Genomic DNA, 21,330 nt, shown 5'->3' with positions numbered 1-21,330 from the left:
AGCAGGAGGAAGGTGAGATGAGATTATCCCGTGTTTTCTGAAGCACTGCCTGTATTCTCCCTGCAACGTCTGCACCAGTGGGAATCAGCGCAGAGCGCAGCGCGCACCGCCAGAGGGCGCGCGGTGTGCGCGTGCACAGATTTGTGCGCGTGCACAGCGGTGCACACAACGGTTGGGGGCATGCAGGACTTCAGATCTGCTGCTCCTCACCTCTCCCCCATGATGTATCCGGCTTTGAGAATTTCTTGGAAAGCTTCTGAGCGCAAAGCAGCTCAGAATCACAGAATCATGGAATCCTTAGAGTTGGAAGGGTTTGAAGGCCATCTATTCCAACTCCCCTGCAATGAACAGGGACACCACAGCTAGATCAGGTTGCCCAGAGCTTTATCCAGCCTTGCCTTGAAAGTCTTCAGGGAAGAAGCATCAACCACATCACTACATAACCTCTTTCAGTGCCTCGCCACCCTCACTGTAGAAGATTTTTCCTTATATCTAACCTAAATCTAACCTCCCTGAGCTTGAAGCCCTTGTTCTGTTGCTACAGACACTGCTAAAGATCCTGTTCCCTTCTTTCCTGTTAGCTGCTCTTTAGATCCTGAAAGGCTGCTCTCAGATCACCTCACAGCCTTCTCTTCTCCAAGCCAAAGAACTCTCTCAGCCTGTCCTTACAGGAGAGGTGTTCCATTCCATGGATCATTTCTGTGGCTTTTCTCTGAACTCTCCATGTCTCTCCTGCACTGAGGAATCCACATCTGGATGCAGCACCCCAGGCTGCTCTTTGTGGCAGCACGCAGAGGCCAGACAGGCTGTGAGCTCTTTGCTTTTTTCTCCCTGCTGTGTGTTAGGAGCTTGGAGACCCCCCCCTTCCTCCCTGCACCCAGAGCTGCTTGCTGTCCTCTCCCTGCCCAGCAGCTGGGATGAGGCTCCACACTCCCTTTGGGCTCACTCTGCTTGGGGCTGAGGGTTTGGTGGGGACTTGAGTCACCTCCTGTGGCTCTGGTGGTAGTGAATCACCTGTGCTCATTTCAGCTGCTTCCAGAAGTGGTGATGGGGACAATTTCAGTGCCTTTCCCCGTTAGCTTCCTTGCTGCTCAGTGCTTCAGAGGGAGAGCCTGGTTCTTTTTGCTAGCTGCTTTAGAAGGGAGCTGCAATGTAGGGTGATGGATTTTGGGGGATGAATGTACTTTCTGCTGCCTGGAACAGAAGAGAGCACAGCAGCACCCAGGGCAGGCACAGAGGACGTGATGGGGAAAGGCTGGGAGGCGGCTGTGGGATGGGATGGAGCAATAGGGATGTGTTGGGAAATGTGACCTGGTGGAACTCCATGAGAGGTGGGAGCAGAGCTGGGGTGGTGGCAGCACAGAGTGAGGAGCTGCCTCTTAGCCTGGCAGTGCTGCAGCAACGCAGCCCCAGCTTACTGCTCTCCTATACCTCCAGCTGGGGAAACCACTGACGTTCCTTTTAACATTGCACTGATCTTCCTTCAGTCTGGCTTTCCTAAGCAGCACAGTTTTTTGATGCTCCCGGTTGTTATATCCTAACCTATTATTTGCAACCAAATTTGGCTCAGTGATATGGTTAAAACAAATGCTAAATTTCTACAAATCTTATGACAAAAGAGTAGAAGCGTGGATAATGCTGCCGCAGCAGAAGGAAATGACCTGTTCTCCCTTTGTGGGGTTGTTGGATGTTGGAGAGGAGGAAACCAGGCTCTACCAGTTCTGCCTGTGGGCTGCTGTGTACAGAGTAGTGTATGTTTGCATGGAGATGGTGCTGGGTCTGGATGTTCCAGGAGCTTCTCTCCCTAAATTTAGAGCTGTGCTGTGCTGGAGATGGAGCCGGCCATAGCCCATGGGCCAAAGCTGCCTGACACTGAATATGAACTGGATGAATGCTGAACTGGATCCTGAAAACAAGAGGGAAAAAATAGTATTTTTACCCAGAGCCAACCTGGAAATGTCTGAAGGCTTCTTGTTAAGTATATATTGTGAAGTGTGTCCTGGATGCACTGATGTGAGCACTGTGTACAAGGAGGATGTGTCCTAGCCTGGCTCCTACTTATTGCCCCCATTGAGGCAGTGCTTGAGGTTCATTTGGGGAATTAAGGATATCTGCTCTCCAGAAGGTGGCATTTTGTCTTTCCCTTCCTTTCTGTAGGCAAGGGGCAGATGACGAGCTGATATGTTAGGAATGCCACAATCACACCTCATGCTTCTCCTCCAGCTGTACCAATTATACTCCACCCTGATGTTGATGAGCTGTCACAAGGCAGGAATAATGACAGATGAGAGGAGAACATGGCAACTGCCAAAGGAATGGGGTGCTGGGGGAAGGTGGTGGTGCCCCAGTTTGTTTGAGTGAAGAAATTGTTGGACTGGATGATTTTGGTGATCTTTTCCAACCTTTATGATTCCATGAAATGTCCACTGAAACTAAAAAAGCAAAAAACTAAGTTTCTTGAGGTTAAATTGTCATATAAAACACAAGAAACCTTCAATAACTGTGGGATGCGGTGTCCTTTGAAGAGCCAGAGGAGCCTTTATCTGGGTCTTGGTGAGCATCCCATGGAGCTTTGGGAAGGAAACTGCAGCTTCCTGGAGGAAACAGACTCAGGCTCTGCTTTGTTGTCTTTATGTGCTCAGAAGCAGCCAGGATGATGCCAACAAACCCTGAGCACCATGAATGGCTGTCTGAGCACCAGATGTGCTGGGATGGAGCACTGTGCTGGCATTGCTAAATATGGGGATAGGAGAAGCACAGCCAGGGTGATGTAAGTGTGTAAGGAAGTTATTATTTGAGACGATGTGGGAGAGCACAGCAGTTTGTGAAGGACAGCTTAGTAATAGGGTGTCAAAAGAGGGTCTTGTGGCAATAAACTGAGCCTGTCTGACTTTGCAAGAGCGTGTTTGGGATTATAGTAAACAGTAATCCTCTGCCTCAGTTATTTTTATGTTACTATAGGCTATCTCCACTAATGTTTGATTTATACTGTCTCTAAATATAATACTGCAGATCTAATCTAACTTGTAAAAGAGTCACATTGCAACACAATGGGTATATATAGTTCCAGGCACAAGAATCTGGTGGAGTGGCAGAATGAAATCTGTTGATTTATTTACCGAGAGGGGAAAAAAAAAAGCAAATGGACAACAGATTCAGATTGATGAGAATTTATTCCCTCCACCCACTAAGCTTTAATTCTTGCTCCAATATAAGGGCTCACTTACACTTTGCAAACGCATGCAGGGCACTAACATGTAGGGATGCTTTATTGGATGCACACACGGAAGCAGAACAACCCTTGCTAACAGAAGACATTAAAGACCCAACCATAATCCAATAAAAATGGCTTTCATTGGCAGCTGTCTAGATGCCTGCAGCAGTTCCATGCCATTTCCAGGCAGCAATGCCCAGGCTGCAGGAGCCATTGGTTTATCCTTCTCCCCATGGTATTTCTATGACTCCTTTACCCACCCTCGGCATAAAGCTGCTGTGGATATTTAGAGAGAGAACTCCACTGCTGGGGAATGCTGTTATGAGCAGAAAACTTTTAATTATACAGCGTTTACCCCAGACTTCACCGGACATTGTGTGGTAGAACTTCAATTTCTCAGCATTATTCTTCCACTGCTGTTCACTGCACATTTTCTGTTCAGCCTTTGCTCTTTCCTCACCCTGGGTGCCTTCTGTCATTTTATATCTCCTTAAAAGACCTTTCTGCTGCTGTTAAAATCGCACCTCTGAGCTACTTTCCTCAATATTCTCATAACAATTTCAATCTAAGAGACCATTAGAAAAAGAAGATAGAAAACCCAAAGGCAGAATCCTAACTGAATTTAAGGCAGATTATGAAAGCAGTTATTTATATGTGGGAAGCAGAAAGGCTGAAGGTGATGAAACGGGGCTTGGCGAACGCAATTAATACATGCATTGCACTTTTGCCATGATTATTGCAGCCCATATGAGGCAATGAAGAATAAGGAGTGTAATTAACAGATGATTGAAAAATTTTTATTTAACGCGAGGCTGTTTTCTCGCCTGTTGATATGGATGAGAAAGCAGGAACTCACCAGGGGAGCTGATGCAAAGAGCCCTTTCCTCACTTGGTACCACGTAGCCAGCTCTGACAGCGGGCCAGGCAGCGCTCCACGATGGCAGCAGTGCAGGTGTTGAGGCGGAACGGTGCCCGTGGCCTGAAAGTATTGCTGGGGCCCTGGGTGGCTGCAGAGCTGCAGGGCTCTGTGCACACCGAGGTTTGAGCCGTGCAGGGATCCACGCATGGAAGTGGGCACTGCTCGGGATGGGAAGCGATGGCAGCCTGGGGGCAGCTGGGATCCTTAATGCAGATGGTGGGGGGGGTCTCCGTGCAGGCTTTGAGCACCTCAATGGTGCAGAGTGGTTTTGGGTGCTGCAGGGGAGGTGTTTCCATGCAGGTCCCAGTTGTATTGAGGATGCAAAGCTCCACTGGTGTGACCCCATGCTGGCTTGGACAGGTCTCCACACCCATCCCTGCTGCCTCAGGGGTGCAAATCTTCACGGACAAGACTGGGTGCTTCACGGGGATGGTTTCCACATAGATCTCATTTGTCACAGGAGTGCAGGGTGACACGGTGTGCCGGTGGGGGAAAGCTTCCACGCATGTCCCCACTTTCTCAGGGGCACAGGGAGCTGATGGAGAGGTGGAGGACTGCAGCAAGATGTCGGTCTCTGGCTGGCATTGCTGCAAGTCACAGGGGTCCTCTGCTGGGCACACACAGGTGGTGACACACTGGGATGTGCAGGGGTCGCAGATGTCCTCAGGTGCAGGGACAGTGGGAGGCAGGCAGGTAGGGCCACAGACATCAGGGCAGGAGGGCACAGCTTGGCACATATCCACCCCAAGAATCTGCTCGGGACAGGGACATGCATTCTGCACAGAGCAGGTGTCAGGTTGTGCAGTGACACTGCATGATGTGCAGAGGTCAGTGGGCACAGCTGTCCCCACACAGGCAGGAGGTGGCAGGCAGGACTGCTCACATGGCTCCAACATCTTCCTTCCTGGAGGAAATAAGAACAACTCAATGTCCACTAACCCAATGCTTCCAAACGGTTGTTTTCCTTATTTCTAGGCTCCCCAGGAAGGTTTGTGCTGATTGTGTTGTAATTCAGGTATGAGGGAAAGCTCAGTAGAGGGGAAATCAGATGTTTGCTATTTCAAAGTCTACAGGCATTCCTTACCAAAAGAAGCTTGGTTATGCTGTATTTCTGCACAGACACCCAAACTCAAGTTCTATATTTAAAGTCAGTGTTCAGCCAAATAATTTCACTCCAGCAGCCCTTCCTTGTGCAGATAAGGATGGATTTAATTAACACTCCTAGCAGAGCTTTGTGCTTCTTTTTTCCCTCTCTTTTCCAGGTGCTTTCTCCTCACCCTGTAACACCCTTGCAGAACACCCAACTCATGCAGCCCTCTCCATCCCACCTTTCTCACTGCTGAAGGCAGCAAGAAGCTCAACAAGATGGAGCCAGGAGTCGCTGGCATGGAGCTCAGTGCTCTTACCTGGGACCTCAGCTGCTGCCGTGTGCGATGCTGTGCTCTTTTTGCCCTTCCACGACAGCTATGTGGCTTCTGCCTCTAAATCCAGTGCTGGGATACCGGGAAGCATTTCACAGAGCATCCGTGGGAATTACAGCAAAATGCAAAGGGAGAAAATGATTACTCTTATCACCAGTAAGATGGAAGAACTAACAAGCAATTCCTCATCATGCAGATGGTAGCAGCAGTCATCTATCTCAGGGGAAGCCTTACACCCTAGATGTTAAAGCCTAAGGATACTCACCCAGCTAAATATCAACGCATGGAGATGGCGAGCAGACCCAACAGCCTCAGCCTGGGATCTGCTGTGTGCACACAGGAGCCTGGCCTCTGGAGACAGGTGCCCCAGGCACACAGACAAGCAGCCCTTCCTAGCACGGCCCTGCTCCGCCTCTGCCCTCTGATGGATTATTTGACTAATTATTTTTAATGGAAACCGGCTATTTCCGTGGCTGCAGCATAACCTCGAGTGATCCAAGATGGCTTGTGAATTCATGTGGCCTTCCAGTGGGGCTGACGTCAGGGAAGAATTTGGGAAATGAATGGATTCTTGGCTCGCTGGCAAATAGCCGGTCAGTCACAGCTCAGTTTTTCCTCCAGCCCAACACATCATCGTTGGCCACTAAGTGCTGGATGGGATGTGGGATATGGGGGATTCTTTGCTTTTTAGCCACAATTGACCTGCTTCTGTCCCTGCCCGTGTCCTGTTTGGATGCGGTGCTACCGGCTGTATGCTCCTGACATGCTCATGGAAACTCTTGTATCATCACCGGTCTCGTGATATTTTGCATCTTCTCCCGGAGCTCCAACTTGAATGACAAAGCACTGTTCCACCACATAGACATTGCCTTTACCCTCGTGTAGGTGCACCCCTAGAGAGCAGAAGGTTGGCAGGAGCATTGACCACCACCGTCCCCATTCAGCCCATTGGTTTACCCAAGTCAATTCAATTATGCCAGTTCAAACCACTGTGGTCGGCAGAACACTGACAACCCAAGTGGTCATGCATCCTGATTTGATTTCAATTTCAGTAACCAAAAGCCACTACATGGGGCATCACCATGCTCAGCAGTGTGAGCACACACTTAAAGGGAGGGCAGAGCGCAAACACAAGAGCACTCCTTTGTCTCCAGATGATATATGGCCATGTCTCTGACTGCAAGTAATACTGGTTCCATGTCTGTGTCACAAGTGACTTAAGGCCAATTCGGAGCCAGCACAGAAGAAATTCTCAGTCTTTGATCTCTTGGAAGCACTTCATTCGTTGACTCTCCATTCTCGTTTATAACCAGGGGATTTCCAAGGAGAACATATTTCCTTCACTTCAACTGTGGCAGGCAAAACAACTGCCACATTGCGTTGCTGCAGTGCCACACAGTGTGCTATCCTTTATGAAGGGTGTATCTTGGTCTTGGTTTGGCCTCTGCACCATAGATATGGGCACAATAAACCCCAAATGGGCACTACTGTGGTCAGGGCACCAAAGGCAGGAGGTGGGTCATCACCCTACAGCGTCACTGCAGAGGGATGGGCTGCGGCAGGAGGTGTTCTACGAGGAGCCTAAGTGACATTAAAAGCCTTTGCACAGTGTAAAGTCTTCCCTGGCTGCCTTACTGCCAAAATGCTACGTGTTCAAGTCTGGCTGGAATGCTGCCTTTGGTTGAAGAGCACACGAAAGAAGCAAGAGCATGGATGCTTGCACAGGATAGTGCTATCCTACCTGTAGCCCTGGCCTGTATGGGTGTCATGGTGGAAGGTGCTAGAACACATACCAAAGTAATATTTATCCGAATATGAGTTAATCCCAAAGGGGATTGTTTCCAGGCTGTATCACCAATGGTTTGTTCCCTAACTCCCGTACATAATACGTGGATCAGGAATTCAGCCTTGCAGGCAGCTGTCATAGTGTCGCATGTACCACCTCAGTGGCTAGGTTTCATTAAAAATTATAATGTAAGCAAGTAATTTTAGGATTGGAGGTGGAGCAGGTCTGGATTATTAAAAAATTGTATTTCCATACCCCTGAGGTGTCTCACTTCCGGAGACACAGACATTGAAATTGTATAAAAGGGTTCATATTGTAGTGTTTCCCAAGCCATTTTGGTTTCGTTTGCTTGTTCCTGGTGGTGAATTGGGTAAGTCTCTCTTGGCTTGCTGGGATGTAGTGTAAAGGCTGGGGAGATTGGGTTTTTGAATGGTACCCGCAGAAGCAAGTTAGAAGACTTACAAGTGCTTCTGCTTAGTAAGATTCGTATGCGGCACTTATCAAGCAGCTAAGCTAAGGGTAAATATCCATTTCACCTTCTTCCAGCTTCTATTTGCTGTGTGTTTTGCAATTGCTGTGTTTTCTCCGTTGGGGTGTATCTCAGGGCAGCTGAGAGTGGACCAACCTTCCCCTTTCCCAGGCACAGTACTGCCCTGTTTTAACCAGGAAATTATTGGGTTTGAGAGGGATCAAAAGGCAAGACAAGGACTTCAAAGACACAATAGTGGGAGGGAAGATAAGAAGTGGAGCCTCACAGGCTGCGGGGTAAGCCATGCCTGGAAGGGAGTCTGGATGAGAGGAGCTGAGGACTTCTGTGGGCAGGTGGAGGCTGTTGTGCCTTCTGCCCATGCAATAGAATCTGGCAAAGTTTGCTTAACACCGTTTTTCACTCCTGTTCTGAGAAGCAGTTTGAGATGTACGTGCAGTGAGCAACTGCAGCTGTACCTGAGATGCTTCCACGTGGAGTTAGTGCCCTGCTGTGATTTCAGTGCGCTTTCCCAACACGTTGCTCAGTATTCCAAGGGAAAAAGTATAGGGTACCTCACTGCATAAAACAGCCTTGTGAAAGATGAGTGCCTCTGTTTTCCACACAGGGTATTTCTCTCCCTCTTTCAGACTTTCCTCCTCCCTCAGCCATGCTTTTCCAAACCGACTGCCAGCGCAGACAGCCCTGCCTCCCACCTCATGTCGTCCTGGTGAGGAATTTGCCCGTCAGAAGAAGCGTGGATCCTTGCAGCCCTGTCTGCAGCGTCTCACGCCTGAACACATGTGCAGAGCCATGTTACTATGCCAGGGTTCCTCAGGGCACCACCACCTACCTGAAACTTGGTAGCTGTGATGTGAGGCAGATTGCCTTGGATCCCTGCTGCCTTGGGATCACCACACACGTGGATCCCTGCTGCCAGGATGGAACCCAGTGCACCACTACATGCGTGGATCCCTGCTGTCAGGATGTCACCAAGTGCACCACCAGGTGTGTGGATCCCTGCTGTCAGGATGGAACCCAGTGCACCACCACATGCGTGGATTCCTGCTGCCAGGATGTCACCAAGTGCACCACCAGATGTGTGGATCCCTGCTGCCAGGATGGAACCCAGTGCACTACAAGATGCGTGGACCCCTGCTGCCAGGATGTTACCAAGTGCACCACCAGATGTGTGGATCCCTGCTGTCAGGATGTCACCAAGTGCACCACCAGATGTGTGGATCCCTGCTGCCAGGATGTCACCAAGTGCACCACCAGATGTGTAGATCCCTGTTGCAAGGAAGTGACCAAGTGTACTACTACCAGATGTGTAGACCCCTGCTGCAAGGAGGTGACCAGATGTACTACCAGATGTGCAGCTCCCTGTTGTGAGGAAGTGACCAAGTGCACCACCAAGTGTGTGGATCCCTGCTGTAGACCTGGGACCAGATGTGCTACTGCATGTGTGGACCCATGCTATGGCAGAGTTACCAAGTGCACCACCAGATGTGTGGACCCCTGCTGTGGAGCAGTGACCCGATGCAGCACTAAGTGCGTGGAACCGTGTTGTGAGGAAGTGAGCAAGTGCACCAGCAGGTGTGTGGATCCGTGCAGTGGAGTTGTGACCAGGTGCACCACAAAGTGTGTGGATCCGTGCTGTGGCAGAGTGACCAAGTGTGCAAGATGCAAGAATCCCTGCTGTGAGGAAGTGAGTAAGTGCACCACCAGATGCGTAGATCCCTGCTGTGGCAGAGTGACCAAGTGTGTGGATCCGTGCTGTAGGGAGGTGACCGGCTGCAAAAACAGGTGTGTGGATCCCAGCTGCAAGGAGGTGACCAGGTGCACCCCCATTTGTGTGGAAACCTGCTGCACTGAGGTGACAAAGTGTGCCACTACATGCGTAGATCCCTGCTGTCAGGATGCCACTAAGTGCACCACCACATGCGTGGATCCCTGCTGCAAGGAGGTGACCAAATGCACTACCACGTGTGTGGACCCATGCTGCCAGGACGTGACCCAGTGCACGACCAGGTGTGAAGATCTCTGTTGCCAGGATGCAACCCAGTACACCACCACCTGCGTAGATCCCTGCTGCCAGGATGCAAACCAATGCACCTCCGCGTGTGTGGTTCCCTGTGTCCCCCCCTGCTTTGCGAGGCCCACCCCACTGTGTGCCAGCATCTGTGGCCGGCACTACTCCATCAGCTGTGCTGACATCTGCTGCCGCAAGTGAACAGCTCCTTAAGGGGTGGTCCCACAATGGGAGCTGACAGGGGACCCCTCTGCTGTGTCCCTGCTCTGTGCAGCCCCAGCAGCTACGGAATGAAAATGGTTTGCAGACCTCCTGAGCCCTCTGATGTTTTCCTCACCTCTTGGCTCTCCTCATGCCCTGTCCGTCCAAGGGAGGGCAGATCCTCACATGGTTTTCCTTGCATTCTGCATCATATATAATAGATTTATCTGAAGAGTAATGCCTTTCCTTGTAACATGTAACCAGTTGATTTTGTGCCCCCAGGATTATTTGCCTGGGTGAGAGATTCTGTCGTTCTTTTCTGCAGTGATGTGGTTGGAGGAATTTGTCCTTCCTCGCCATCATCTCCTTTTCTTAAATGAAGCAATAAAAACATTTGATCTTGGCACCAGCTGTCTACAAGCTCTCCTTCTCTTTTGCACTCCCCCATTCTCACACCTTCTCTTAATTTCTACCTAAAAGAGTGATCTCTGCAGTGGCAGCTCTTGTTGGAAGGTATGACAAGGTGTAAGGCAGCACCCAGAGACCCAGCACTCATCTAGACCTCCCCAGATGCTGGCTGGGAAAGGGGATGCTGTGTGTCTTGAGGAAACATGCTGAAGTGGAGCAGCTAAATGTTCCCTTCAGAGCAATGGGCAAATGAGCCACTAACGAGGGGGAAGACGAGCAGGACTAAGAGCCTGTGCCTTATGACCCTGTTGCCCTTCATGAACATTGATTGACAAGGATCCAAGGGGTTCCTCTTTAACACCAAATCTGTTTGCAAAGTCTGAGAATAAGCAACCTGCCCAAGAACTCAAAGCCCCATCATTGCTTGTGCCAAGGACACTGCTCTTCAGTTCTCTAGGTGCAGATGCTGCAGGGAGCTCAGCAGCTGCAGAAGGGAGGGAGGCAGCCACCCATCCACTGAGCAGCAACGTGGGTGCACCTCTGTCTGTAGACACCCACTGCTTTGCTCTTAAAGGTGCACCAGGGCTTGAGACTGATGACTAACCTGCAATTAACATGTCTGGGTTAGCTGGACCAGTAGTGGGATGAGCTCAGTCCTACCCAGGGACATGGCATTGCACTCTATGGGAGGTCTGGCATCGTGCAGATCATGCTGCCCACATGCAAATCACGCTGCCTTCTCATCTCTCCTAGTCCCATTCTTCCTGCAAGCTCTGCTGCTTGTAGGCAGTACTCAGGGTCCTCACCTAGTGCTCAGGTGCTGCCTGAGTCCCATTGCTACACCACAGAGGCACTAAGCTAATCAGGGCTGGCTAATTACCCCTCTGTGGAGATCTGGCATGGCTCCAAGGCTCCTCCAAAACTCACTATACAAGCAGGGATTACCTTTGGTCCTGCTCCCAAATTTGATGGAATGCTGGATAGTTGGAAGTCTATGGCTCTGAGACTATTATAACAGTTGTTAACAGCCTTCAGTGTTTGCTGGGACAGCTAATGCACTCTGAGCTCTGAAATGTACTCCTCAGGGATTGAGACACAGATTTATTCAGGAAAGAAAAGTCAGATTTGCGTTCTTGAGTGCTGGAAAATCAAAGCAAGTATTTGCAATAGTCAGAAGGCAAAAGCTAGTTCCTCTTTTTCAGCCTTAATGGCATTCAGCTGCTCACTTATCATTCTTCACGGAGCATTCACCTTCCTGAGTAAACAGGAAAAGAGGCGGATAGTGCTGGACTGGGGTTCCTCTTGGCCCAGAAGTAACAATCTCATTACTTGATCAAACAGTCCCTGGGGCATGGACTAGACAAGCCACTTGTTTCATGTGATGCTAATTGCGTTGTACTCAGTCTGTTGGCATCTCAGCTATGTGAGGATTTCCAAACTCCAGTGATGGCCATAGGAAACCTCCCTGGTGCTGAGTGCCTTTCTGCTGGTAGGTAATGATGGGAGGGGAAAGTCGGGTGTAATGAAGCCCCAGACTGAAAGATGTAATCACAGGAGAGCACGCAGGGAAGTCTTCGCTGTGCTAAGAACAAAGGGAAAATCCTTATTTTCTATCGAAATGCTTTGTACACCAAAATATGGGTGGTGTGCTGAATGGGATGCTGCACAGACACAAAGCTTCTTCCAGTTGTGTATGAAATCCCTGATGCCAACAGTGCTGGATGCAACAGAGGAAGTCTTACTTAGGAGGCTCTTGAGCAAAGCAGAGGATGCTAAGAAATTCACAGGTGTCCGATCTCTGAAGTCTTCAGGAGCCTCTGAAATAATTCTTTCTCACTGAATAGCTCAAAGTAGCGCAGACAAAATGGCCACCAACGGTCATTGCTGCGGAGTGCTGACTCACTGAACTTAATGGGAACAGTCAAACAGCCAAATGGCTCATAAATGTAATAGAGATCCACAAATAAGTGCTAATTTAAAATAATAATCCAGCACTTTGGTGTTCCCACGTATTACAAATGTGGATCAGTTTATATCTCCTAAAATATCTATTTCTCCCAGAACTCATTACAATTTCTTGCTAATCAAATATAACAATAGGGTATAGAATAACACAGTACAAAAAGGGAGAGGTAGGAGCAGCCCTTACCATTGGCTTCAGAATTGAGCCTGGAGCCCTTGGTAAGTGTGGAGAATGGAACAAACCAGTCCTAGAGAATCTTCTCAGTGAGATAAGTGATGGTGGCAGCTGCTGTGAAGGGGCCTTGAGGTGCTGGAGGATGCCTGCTTTTTGAACATCATGGAGGATGGTTAGTGCCAGGAAGAGGAGATGGGGAGATGTTCTTCCACCAAGATACTGAGCACCTGAATCTCAGGTAGTTGCTCTTGTATGTTTTACAGTCTGCGGGGTCTACTTGATGGGTCTTTTTCCTCACACTGAAACAGATGTCTAACATGAGCAAACCACACCTTATACGTTCCCTTCCTTGGCAACCCTGCACATAGCAGGAGGGTTGAAAGTAGATGATCATTATGGTCCTTTTCAACCCAGGCCATTCTATGATTCTATGATTCTATGATTTCATGATTCTGTGATTCCTATCTCTTACAAAAGCTGTAGTTCAAGCCTAGGGAGAAAAAAGGCATGTGATGCACCACGTTCCTGCTGTAAAGGAAGAGAGAAGTGGAAAGAATGTATGAACCATGAGGTGCTGCTGGGAGGATGTCTGGAGAAATGCAAATCTGCTCACACAGGCTCAGGACAGGAACTCAGGTTCCCCATGTAAACACCAGAAAGGAATTGGTACTGGTGAATGATTCTCCAGCATAATCCTTGCGTCTAGTATAAACAGGATGCATCATGCATAGATGCTGAATGGGTTGTTGGCTTTTTTTCTGCCCATTCAGCTTTTTTGTTAGTGATGCAGTTGGCTGCCTACACATAACTTAGTGATGACATTCCATCTCCATGAGTGGAACATTTTGGAGAAATGAGCATTTTCTTTGCTGTGTATCTGAGTGGTGTATCATGGCTAGGTGAGGGCTTCAATAGCTTACATGGAGCCCTGGGCCTAAATTGTGTTTAAAATGAAGTGCTTTACACTGCTCAGACAATGAAAAATAGTCCTTAGAATGTGTACCCCTTTTCTATTTATTACCTCAATATCTTGAAGAGGTCCCATTGGAGTTGTGTCCCCATTGGCATTGCCAAGTATGAATGTTGCTAATAGGGGAACAGTGGGTAGGAATGGGTGAAGAACATTTGGGGACCAAAAAGTGGCAGGTGGAAGCAGAAATCTCAATATATTCTGGGAGCATTGGTGGAATACTGTAGGAAATGATCTTTCTTACTATGAGAAGTAGGATGCAATGTTTCTCACAGTAAATCTGATCAATTGCCCACGTACCCTAATAGTATCTGTCTGTTCTTACTTTACTGAAAAAAAAACAAACAACAAAGGTATTGTTCAGGTATTTATGGAAAAAATGAGATGAATACATCCAGGCGTACTGAATCTTGTTGGAAAAGCAATTCATCTAGTACTTACATGATTTTTTTCCAATTACTGTCTCATTCCCATTGGGATCTGCGTGACATAAGGTAGAAGCAGGATTTGCTCAGGATCACGTTCTACCTGGAAAAAGGTTTCCATCAAAAATTAGGCTGTAGACAAATATGTAAAGCATGTGCAGGTGGAGCCTATGCAGGTTGTTAGTGGTCAGGTCTCCATACCCCTGGGCTCCCTTGTTTCCGGAGGTGACGCCACTCACGCCATATAAAAAGGTTTGCATTTTGATGCCCGCATCAGTTCATTTGTCTACTCCCTCACTCACTTGTGTTGGTGAACGGTAAGTCTTTCTTGTATTTATCAGGGGATAATTTGATGACTGTGCTTCTTGGTTGTTCTGGTCAAAAGGATATATTAACTGCCACAGGAAAGCTTTGCTTCACGTGCTCCTATTCCAGGATCCACCTTGGAATGGGAAGAGGATGTTTGACTCTTAGAGATTGCTCTTCCTTAGGTAGCTTGCAAATGTCCTGTCACATCTTTAGCAACCGTCTGTCTGTTATCCTCATTCATGTTCTATCTTCATTAACCTTTTTTTTTAAACCTCATTAAGTCAGAAAATTACAAAAATTACTGGATACTGCAGAGTAAGACTCGAGACTTCAAAGGAGATGGGTGGGAAGAAGCATTACCATGAAGAAGGAAGCTGAAGGACACCTGAGGGCTGAGCTGCAGGAGGCGACTGGGAGAGTTCAGTGTGGGGAATTGAACCAGAAACAGGAGCTGCAACCTCTGGGCTAACACATTCCTCATGAAGGAGAAGCCCATTAAAACTTATACAACTCCAATGCTGTACTATGATACACAGTACAGAGTATCTGAACAGGTGGTCTTTGGGCTTTCTCCTCTGGGATTAGCAGCTCGATGTCTACACAGGTGGGATTGTGCTCTGTGGTCTGTTTGAGGAGCTGAAGAAGTGACCAGCAAAAGATGTGCTGTGGAATGTCTGCTGATATAATTAAGAGAATAAGGAAATGGGCTGTTGTTACGTTATGGTTTTTACAAATCTAAACTGTGTGCAGCAGTTCTGAGTTCATAATTGTGGTTTTCCTGGCAGTGATGCCTTTAGGTTCCTGAGAAAGTGTTAGCTGTATGTATCCAGATCCAAAAATCATTCAAGCATGAAATTTTCCCTGATTGACTTCTCAGTCCACCAACTAACCGCTATGCCTCTTTGAAGGGCTTCAGTTGTGAACAGTGGCTTGGGGAGAAAAGAGTCATGATTTGTTTGCCTTGTCTTTGCTTTCCAGTATCCAGCAGGATGTCTTACTATGAGCAGTGCAAGCAGCCCTGCCTGCCGCCTCCCATCTGCCTGCAGAAATGCAGCCAGCGTGTGGAGCCCTGCAGCAACATCTGCGTAAAGCCGTGCCCAACACAATGCGTGGAGGTCTGCCAGAACCCATGTGCTTCTGAGTCCACCACGTGCTGCAGCACCCAGTGTGTGGAGCCCTGCAGCACCCAGTGCAGCACCCAGTGCGTCACCCAGTGCGTGGAGCCCTGCAGCACCCAGTGTGTCACCCAGTGTGTGGAGCCTTGCAGCACCCAGTGCAGCACCCAGTGTGTCACCCAGTGTGTGGAGCCTTGCAGCACCCAGTGCACCACTCAGTGTGTGGATGTCTGTCCCCCTACGTGCATTGATGCCTGCATCAAGCCCTGTGCCACCCAGTGCTCCACGCAGTGCCCCGTTCCATGTGTGGAGCAGTGCAGCACCCAGTGCAGCACCAAGTGTGTGGAGCCCTGCCCAGCACCATGTGTGGAGGTGTGCACCAAGAAGTGTGTAGATACATGCGAGACCGTGTGCCTGGAGCCGTGCGGCACCGTCTGCACTCGTCCATGCTAATTGCCTTCATTGCATGGGCCTTGCGGGCACCCCCAATGCTTTGGTGTATTGCAATATCTGCTGGCTCGTGAGAACCCAGGGAATGAAATACAGATGACAGACCTACCTTCAATGTATCAAAACCTCTCTCTGTTAACCCATGCTTTCTTTGACTTGGAAAATATTTCTCTGCATTTTTCTTCTTGTATCTCTTCTTCCTGTGCTACATCTGCAATCTCAGCACTTTTTTCTTGGTAACTGCAGTTGGCTAATCTTCTATTATCTTGGGGAGATATTCTGCAATGGCTGTACTGTGAGCAGTTGGTGAAGGTGGCTCCCCTTCTATTCTTCAGCTCTCTTCAAGTCTTCAATGTTTGTCCTCTTCCCTTTCAATGTCTACATGCAGCAATAAAAATTGACCATCGATGGCATCAATGTGTCATTTTGTCTTTCTTTAGTCCCCAAATTCCCATGTCTTCAGACCAAAGAACACATTCCTTTAGTTTTCCTCTTAAAAAGCTGGTAAGGTCATGGAGGATTTGTGCCTACAATGCTGCAAACCGAGCTTGCATCCTAATGTTGAACAAAGCCAATAACATAAACAAAACATCACCCCATGAATACCGCTCTGACAGATGTCACAGTTTTATTCTACCTCAAAATAATGGTATTTTTGGTCTTCGTGGCTCTGGATTTTGGGGCCAAATCTGTTGAAAGAATACTTCAAAAGTAACAAAAACCCTAACCTGAGGGAGAAGGCATTGAGAAGGCATTAAGATCACTAGTGTGATCTTAATTATTCATTTAAACCAATCCAGAGGAGATGAAAATGGCCTTTTCAGGCAACTTTTCCTGTGATCCTCATTGACTGAAGACAGAAAATAGGGGATCTGGCTTCAGGAGGTGAACCTTGTCATCATTCAGGAGCAGGTCCTTGCCCTGCAAGGCTGCAGTTTTGTTCCCAAGTTTGCTGCAGATTCTTTGTATGACTTTAGGCAAGTGTCACCATTGTTACCTATCCATTCTCTATCTGCAATAAGAAGTTAACTCCCTAGCTGATAAAGCAATTGGCATTGCAGGTTCATTAACATCCGGCAGGAGTCAATAAGGTTTTAATTCATTCACAAGCACACGTTATTTATTTGGAGTTACAATTCTGAAGCCAATGGAGAACCATTGTCTGGGCGGAGTTCTAACCACTCGGATGTCAAGTTTCAGAGATAATGCTACCTTTGTCTTACACACCTGCATGTGACTTGCTCACCTCTGTCTTCATGATGGCCCTAAAATTTCCATGTCTGGGACAGAGGATTATTACCCACCTACCATGTCATTATGGCAAGGGTGGAGAGAGACTGATCTAGAAAAGAAAAGAGTTATATTTAGGTGTGTGTAAACACTGTTACCAAATCAGCTTTTAATGAAACCTTGTGTGCAGGTGTAGAGTTTGACTGTAGATTACTTTTTGTCTTATTTCTGTCAACACCAAAAGGTACAATCACTAAACAGGAACAATGACAGACAAAATGTATCTCACGAAGGCAAACTGTTTCTACATTAGAACACACATTTCCACATGGAGAGACAAAGTGATGGCAGGTGGATCAGACAGCAAGAAAGGGGAAGGCAAGATGGAGACCACACATACACTGTTGAACACAAACTTTTTGTGTCCAATGAACTTTGCCATCCCTAACCCCACAAAGCATCAGTGCCCACTTCCGGACGTGGAAAAAAAATCTGTCAGGCAGTCATGTGCAGCTGCTAGTGAGATCTGTTGTCCAGTTTAGTCACCTCTGACTGATTCCAATCCCCTTCATCCAGCTCTATCAGCCACATTAGTCATTTAAGTTTCCTCTTCTCCCCCTCTCTGCGAGCACTGCTCTAGGCACAGTAATGATAGATGTGAGCATGCTGGGGGAAGTGGAAGAAAGAACTGCTGGGCCGTGTCCATTGTGCTTCCTGTGCCTGATGGACCATGTGTTGCAAAAGCCCTGACACATCGCTCCCCTATGCACCTGTGGTCAGAGTTGTGCATTGCTAAGATTCTCCCATGCATTTAGAGCAAATGAATGATGTTTCGTCCGTGTTAACCTCATGGTCATTAAGACCCCTGATAAATCAGCAATGAATAGAGGATATTACATGATGGAACCTGCTCTCCTACAGCCAGCGGAAGCTATGTCCATCGTTTCTTTGCATATCACACCACTACTGGTGGTGTGGAGACTGGTTGGAGACTGAGCTGTAATTCGTAGGGCTGAACGTGACCCCACAGGACACAGTACTGAGGAACACTCAATGAAGTCCTGAACTACCTTTTCCATTAGAGCTAGAGGTAATGTTTCTGTTGAAAGATTATCTCTGTTTCTTTCTTGGGAAAAATTCAAGAGGACTGACATTTTTCTCAAACGTAAACCCATCCCCAGCAAAAGGAATCCTGCCATGACCTTAGCAAGCCAAACCCAGTGCTTGTAACAAATTTTAGATCCTTCAGTGAAAAACTAAGGGAAATCTCAAGGGAAGGTAAGGGGGAAGATCTCTATTTCTTTTTTTGATAATATAAAATGTTCCAGTTCCCTTTTGGGATGGAAATGGAGAAGAGAAGCAGCAACTGTCCTGGTGATCATGGGCAAAATTACCAGGAGACACCTCAACTTTATGCAAACATGTTTTAATGACATTGGATCTGAGCTGGAGCTGAAATCTGAGTTCACCTGTGGGATCTTTGCCCAGGGTCGGGACGGGATGAATTATTAATAAATTAGCTAGCTATTACCAGATTGGGTGTGCCTTGTATTAAAAACAACAAATCCCCCACACCCGAAAGAGGAGGCATCTCTGCAGCCCTTGACTGAGGTCCAGGAGTATGGAGGTGTCAGTGGAGCAGGTTCTGGTTGTGAAAGATTCTGGTCATCAAGTTAATCTGTTGTCATCAGCTCCTGGGGCTGCCTTTGGAGTACGTATAAAAGCCTTCTGTTCCTGAGGCTCCTTGTACCCGGTGGCTTTTCCGCTTCTGCCAGCAGCAGCTGACGCGAGGTGAGTCCATCTGTGCAGATCCAGCAACACTGGGGGTTGTCATGGTGCTCTCCTCTTGGGAAATGGGATGGTTTCTCTTTATTTTGTTTCTCTGCTGGCAACTCCAGCCCATTTTCTCCTACATGTAGGTGAAAGCCATATTCTTTTATTTCGAGACTTTACGAGGCTCCAGACAGTGGCTCACTGACTTTCAATCAGCAAACCCTTGTTATCCCTCAGCATTTTCTTCCAGCTGATAAGAATCCTTTTGGATAACCACCAGGTGTTGAGGATCAGGCACCAAAAGATGGCATCCACCAACTTGCTCTGTGTTTGCAGAGCAGTTGTGTGCCAATCACCAGGGCTCTGAGTCTCACTTGTGTGCACAAAGTGGTAGCAGCAGGAGGACAGTTCTTTGCATTTGCAGCAGGGGACACAGCTCCTGCTCTGGGTTCTTAGTGTTCTATGCAGAGATGTGATCATAAGCAGAGGGATTGCTATACAACTCTTCTCTCTTCCAAATAAACCACTTGCAACACTGAAATATCACTGGATTTTTGCTCCTCTTGCACCAAACAAATACTGCTTTGAGGTCTTGAGCCTCCAAGATTTCATCACAATTTGTCTTGCTTCTTAATCTATCAATGTTCAGAATACATCGAACAGAAGGAAAAACCCACTCATTGTTTCTCTCCTCCTCTTCCCTCTTCTTCTGGAACCATTCACCTGTTGGGATCACAGCTTCGTTAGGGCAATGCTGTCCTCCTGCATTCTCTTCTGATTCCATACAGTTATGCCCCAGGGCCTCAGCAGAGCTCCATAGAGCCCAGAAATGAAGTATGGGGAAGCTACGACAGGCTGGAGTCACTCATACAGGGTTGGTTTGAACAGCCTCATCCTGAGGGATTTCTAAGTTTTTGTTGCTTTGGGTTTTTTTTCTTTTTCCCATGTTCTTCGACTGCTAGAAATGACTTTTAAAGGCTCCTCATTGCTAGCTTTGGATCAAGGCTAACAAAGTGACTGAAGCTACAATATCCAGAAAGAGAACTGGTAGCTACACAGGTAGGGCTCAAAGTAACCAGAGGGGAACCTTGCTTTTCTTTCAGGCTCAGCAGAGATGTCTTCCCACCAGCAGAAGCAGCAGCAGCAAATACCTGCCCAGTGCCAGCAGAAATGTCCTCCGAAGGGTGTGGAGCAATGCCAGGCCCCCAAAGGACAGACCAAATGCCCTGTGAAGAGCATCCCACAGCAGCAGCAGCAGCAGCAGTGCCCCAAGCAGAAGTAGAGCTGCCAGCAGTGACCACAAAGGGCTGTGGAAAATGCAAATGGGTCTTTCCGTGCTCTCTTTCTGCTTTCCAGCTCTGCCTGAACAGCTAGAAATTTCCAAGGCGCCTTCTTTGCTTGCAGAAGTCACACAGAGATGCAATTCATTATCTCAGATTTATTCATTTTCCACTATAAAAGAGCCATGGGGCTTTTTCCTTCTGATCTTTAATTTGTGACATGCTGCAATAAAAAGTGTAATTAACCTCCTCACTTGCTTCCTGATATATATATATATATTTAGCTTTACTTGTGTCAACCATTATCTTTTGCTTTCTTTTTGTAGTCAGAGTCACCTTTCAGTATACACATGCATATAAGGCACACCCACAGGGGCCCATGCACATCCAGGTTTCCTATGGAGGAAATGGCATTCTCAGGTTTGGATTACGAAACTTTGCAAGTTGTTTTCACCCTGAGCTGGAGCAAACCAGGCAAAACTCAGTTTTCTGCAAGGTATAACGTTCTGAAGTACATTCCTGTGGGATTTATCAAAGCAATTAATCATGACTAGGAGCCCCAGATATAGAATAGCTGCAATCTTTGGATGTTCTAACACTGAAAGGAAGCTTTTGATTACTTCGAATGATTATTTCCAATTTTAAAAGAACCAGAAACAGGATTTTAAATGTTTCTGTTTCTCGGCAGGAAATATTGGCTCAGCTAATTGATTTCCAGCCAGCTGTAAAAAAATGCAGAGGAGGAACATTATCACAGAGGCAGAGGCGGTGAATGATGTGATATTGATGCCTTGCAGTCAGATATCAGCAGGCTCTGCAAGCCAGAGGCTGTGTCTGGTGCAGCTCTACAATCTGATGATGGGACTGCATGCATCCCACACCCATCCAGCAGAGCAAGGTGAGATCGAATTTCTCCTGGCTCAGCAAGGGTGGGAAATCTGTGTGCTGCTGCTTGCAGCTTGCCTGTAGATGGTGTCTGAATAGGGCAGATGGAGCAGGACGTGAGCTGCGTCCTGTTTCGGGGTGGAGCATCCTGTGGAGGTGTGTCAGTGAAATTCATTAGTGTTTCAATGCACAATTAATTAGTGTTGCAGTACAATCAGCCATCCCATGGGCTGGTGCAACACGTGGTCTCTTGCAGGTGCTTGCAGAGGAGCAGAAGACCCAGCATCCCCCTCAAGCACCCACATTTGA

At 47.7% G+C, this 21,330-nt stretch overlaps 2 protein-coding genes across 2 annotated transcripts; both read left to right on the top strand.

Moving 5' to 3' along the window:
- The first annotated feature begins 5,401 nt into the window (after nt 1-5,401).
- LOC104914420 (keratin-associated protein 10-4-like) lies at nt 5,402-10,411 on the top strand. The gene has a single exon (XM_031556928.1). It carries the CDS (start codon nt 8,477-8,479, stop codon nt 10,037-10,039), a length of 1,563 nt encoding a protein of 520 aa, XP_031412788.1. The 5' UTR covers nt 5,402-8,476; the 3' UTR covers nt 10,040-10,411.
- Nucleotides 10,412-15,277: 4,866 nt separating this feature from the next.
- Nucleotides 15,278-16,109, top strand: LOC109371030 (proline-rich protein 9-like). The gene has a single exon (XM_031556929.1). It carries the CDS (start codon nt 15,278-15,280, stop codon nt 15,854-15,856), a length of 579 nt encoding a protein of 192 aa, XP_031412789.1. The 3' UTR covers nt 15,857-16,109.
- The last annotated feature ends 5,221 nt before the right edge of the window (nt 16,110-21,330 follow it).

Source organism: Meleagris gallopavo, chromosome 27, assembly GCF_000146605.3.
Source record: "Meleagris gallopavo isolate NT-WF06-2002-E0010 breed Aviagen turkey brand Nicholas breeding stock chromosome 27, Turkey_5.1, whole genome shotgun sequence".
NCBI lineage: Eukaryota > Metazoa > Chordata > Aves > Galliformes > Phasianidae > Meleagris > Meleagris gallopavo.
The sequence above is the reverse complement of the archived record's forward strand: the minus strand, read 5'-3'. Positions and strand labels throughout refer to the sequence as shown.

What these genes read in the sequence shown, in the direction of transcription:
- LOC104914420 (XM_031556928.1), top strand. Translation starts at nt 8,477, where the DNA reads ATGCTTTTCCAAACCGACTGCCAGCGCAGACAGCCCTGCCTCCCACCT.
- LOC109371030 (XM_031556929.1), top strand. Translation starts at nt 15,278, where the DNA reads ATGTCTTACTATGAGCAGTGCAAGCAGCCCTGCCTGCCGCCTCCCATC.